The sequence below is a fragment of the Perkinsus marinus genome, assembly GCF_000006405.1.
Source record: "Perkinsus marinus ATCC 50983 genomic scaffold scf_1104296969616, whole genome shotgun sequence".
In the NCBI taxonomy this organism is placed as follows: domain Eukaryota; phylum Perkinsozoa; order Perkinsida; family Perkinsidae; genus Perkinsus; species Perkinsus marinus.
This window is the reverse complement of record NW_003202759.1, coordinates 48,210-50,782: the sequence shown is the minus strand read 5'-3', so window position 1 is coordinate 50,782 and position 2,573 is coordinate 48,210. Positions and strand designations below refer to the sequence as shown.

The window sequence follows — 2,573 nt, the reverse complement described above, 5'->3', positions numbered from 1 at the left end:
TATTACATAACCGCCCATACTCGAATCCGATCAGAGGCAGCGATGTGCAGTCTGGCGGGGCTAGAGTATAATCAGAGAACTTACTAGGATCTAGAGCGCCACTCGCAATGAAAAGCTCAATGTCTCTGGCGGTAACCGACACCGGTGGCACCTTCATATTCAAAGCGAGCTGGCGGCGTCGATTATAAGACGAGATAAGCCACGAGAGTCGACAATCATACACTGTGGCAGCTAATGCATTCATCGGCCCGAAAGCCTTCGCCATTACACTGTGGATGGATTCCACACGCGACGTACCTAAACATTAACTCTTTGGGATCATTATTCGAGTCATATCACCTCTTAATGAACGGTACTCGTTCAGCTCTACGGGGCCATTTTTGTAGTTTACACTACCTATCTTTCGATAGGGAGGATCATCAAGGTTATCCTCACAACACTTGTTACGAAGGTGAATGATTTGCCTTTGTGCCACCTTCAGCAGCCGCTTTGTGACAATGGGTGTGGTAGCTTCCGCCTTGGAGTACGATATAGGCTGCCCAGAGCGTTGAGCATTCTCCAGAGCGACAGAATCAGCTTTCCGGTAAGAGGCGATAACGTGCTTAACGCGTTCGGCGGTCTCATCACCATCACCTATAACCCTCCGAATGAAGCGACAGCGATCCACACGTGAGATCGGTGTAGTATCCCCCACGAGCCTCTTCGCACGCAGCACATTCTCCACATCCCCAGGATGCGCCTGATAAATGGCTCGTGATATGTCCCGGAGGAAGGCTGGTCGGCGAGGATTTTCAGCCGGTATCTGTCACGGAAGGCTACGCACATCATAGAGGCATATTTATTGGTCGCAAGTTGTTACCTCTCGCCCCATTCTCATTATTAAATGCATTCCATCTAATACTATTTTAGAAAAGTATTTTTTCCATGTAGCTGATGGAGTGGATTTGACCCCTGGTATTCCACCGCAACAATCTTTATCAAGGTAAATCCGAGCCGGTAAGCGATCATTATGTCTGTGCTTGAGCTCGCTAAAGAGGTCTTCTAACCATTCGTCACTTGTAGATGGCACGGCGACCACCGATAGGCACAAATTAAAATCGCCCGCTACTGTTAGGGTTTGACCTCCTTGGCCAAGGATCTCCTTCGATCTGGTTTTCTTTATGACCCCTCTCTGATGATCGCAACTGAGTGACACCTGGCTTGTTATCTGTTTTAGTTCTCGTCTCAGATGAACCTTATTTCTCTGATAGTCCCATAACAGGACCGTCACAAGAAAACGACGACTAGGGATGTAACTGCGGCTCAGTTCAGGGAAGTCGGTTTCTTCCTTGCTCAAGTGCAGCGCTTTGAGCTTTTTGCGTTTATCCTGATACTCTGATCTGGTTCGCAAATATTCGGTCCAAACCGACGATTCCACGACCCTACGCGCTGCTGCGATCGACGTTTCGCGTACCAATTTGATTATCGAGTCATCCGCGGCATTCGCTGAGCCGCTGGTGATGAACTGCTGTCGGCACTTCACATCGGATGCCCGATTTCGTTGACGTAGGATGGATGAAGAGGAAGTGAGATTAATGTATACCCGATGCAGGATTCGAACCTACGACCATCTGCTCCGTAGGCAGACATTCTATCCAGCTGAACTAATCGGACGATGAAGCTAGCTGCTTTGGTTGATGTTCAACTTGAGTATTCTTCCGAAATAGTTCAGGTGATAATTGGTCTAGCCGTCGGGATGAATGAGCGGAATTCGAATGGCTCAGGTACAGCCGTTGGTGCGCAAGACTGTTTTATGTGCTCGCCTTCAGCATCCTGTGCAAACTAGTTGGAGCTTCACATCGAATTCCCGATTTTGGTGATAGCAAACGCAGGGTCGCATGAGTAAAACCTGAGTGGACGGAGGGAGTGTCCCCTAGCACGCAATAACGAAGCGTGCGTCCCCGCACGCAGACGATAGAAACTCATCCCCGTAAGATACGTGCGCGTGCGTGCAGAGCGAGTTGATATGATCAACTACTCTCACTCATGATGAATGACGCTGTGGCGTAGCAATATGCTGCGGTGTGCACTGTTACAGTACAGTGATGGAACCCTCTGGTTCTTCTCACCCAACCCTCCCGACCCGGGAGATTTGTGAAGGTCAGCCTCACACATCAATCACGTTGCGGTGGCGCAGCGCCAATAATGCGGGCCTGCCGGTTCCGGGTTTCGTGTTGGTGCTTCTCTGCTGCTACGTGATTCCTCACCCACACTTCCGTGTCAGAAGGGTTTTATGCAAACTAGTTGGAGCTCCACATCTAATTCCCGATTTTGTTGAAGTAGGATGGGTGAAGAGGAAGTGAGATAAAGGTATAGCCGATGCAGGATTCGAACCTACGACCATCAGCTCCGTAGGCAGACATTCTATCCAGCTGAACTAATCGAGCGATGAAGATACCTACTTTGGTTGATGTTCAACTTGAGTACTCTGCCGAAATAGTTCTGGTAATAATTGGTCAAGCCGTCGGGACGCATGAGCGGAATTCGAATGGCTCAGGTACAGCCGTTGGTGCGCAAGACTGTTTCATGTGCTG

At 49.4% G+C, this 2,573-nt stretch overlaps 2 protein-coding genes and 2 non-coding genes across 4 annotated transcripts in view; all 4 read right to left on the bottom strand.

The window, feature by feature from the left end:
* Positions 1–396: 396 nt before the first annotated feature.
* Pmar_PMAR019810 (hypothetical protein) lies at positions 397–739 on the bottom strand (the record flags this gene model as incomplete). Its single annotated transcript, XM_002767895.1, has 1 exon — positions 397–739. A coding segment is annotated over one exon (343 nt), but the record flags the coding sequence as incomplete, so codon positions are not given.
* An 840-nt stretch (positions 740–1,579) lies between these two features.
* Pmar_PMAR019809 lies at positions 1,580–1,653 on the bottom strand. The gene has a single exon. It is a non-coding gene; the product is annotated as a tRNA-Arg (tRNA).
* A 699-nt stretch (positions 1,654–2,352) lies between these two features.
* Pmar_PMAR019808 lies at positions 2,353–2,426 on the bottom strand. Its single transcript has one exon. It is a non-coding gene; the product is annotated as a tRNA-Arg (tRNA).
* A 106-nt stretch (positions 2,427–2,532) lies between these two features.
* The window catches only part of Pmar_PMAR019807 (protein disulfide isomerase, putative), a gene marked incomplete at both ends in the record, with an annotated part of 1,266 nt that continues 1,225 nt past the window's right edge, over positions 2,533–2,573 (bottom strand). The window contains one exon of the mRNA XM_002767894.1: positions 2,533–2,573. Coding sequence (XP_002767940.1) covers positions 2,533–2,573 — 41 coding nt within the window.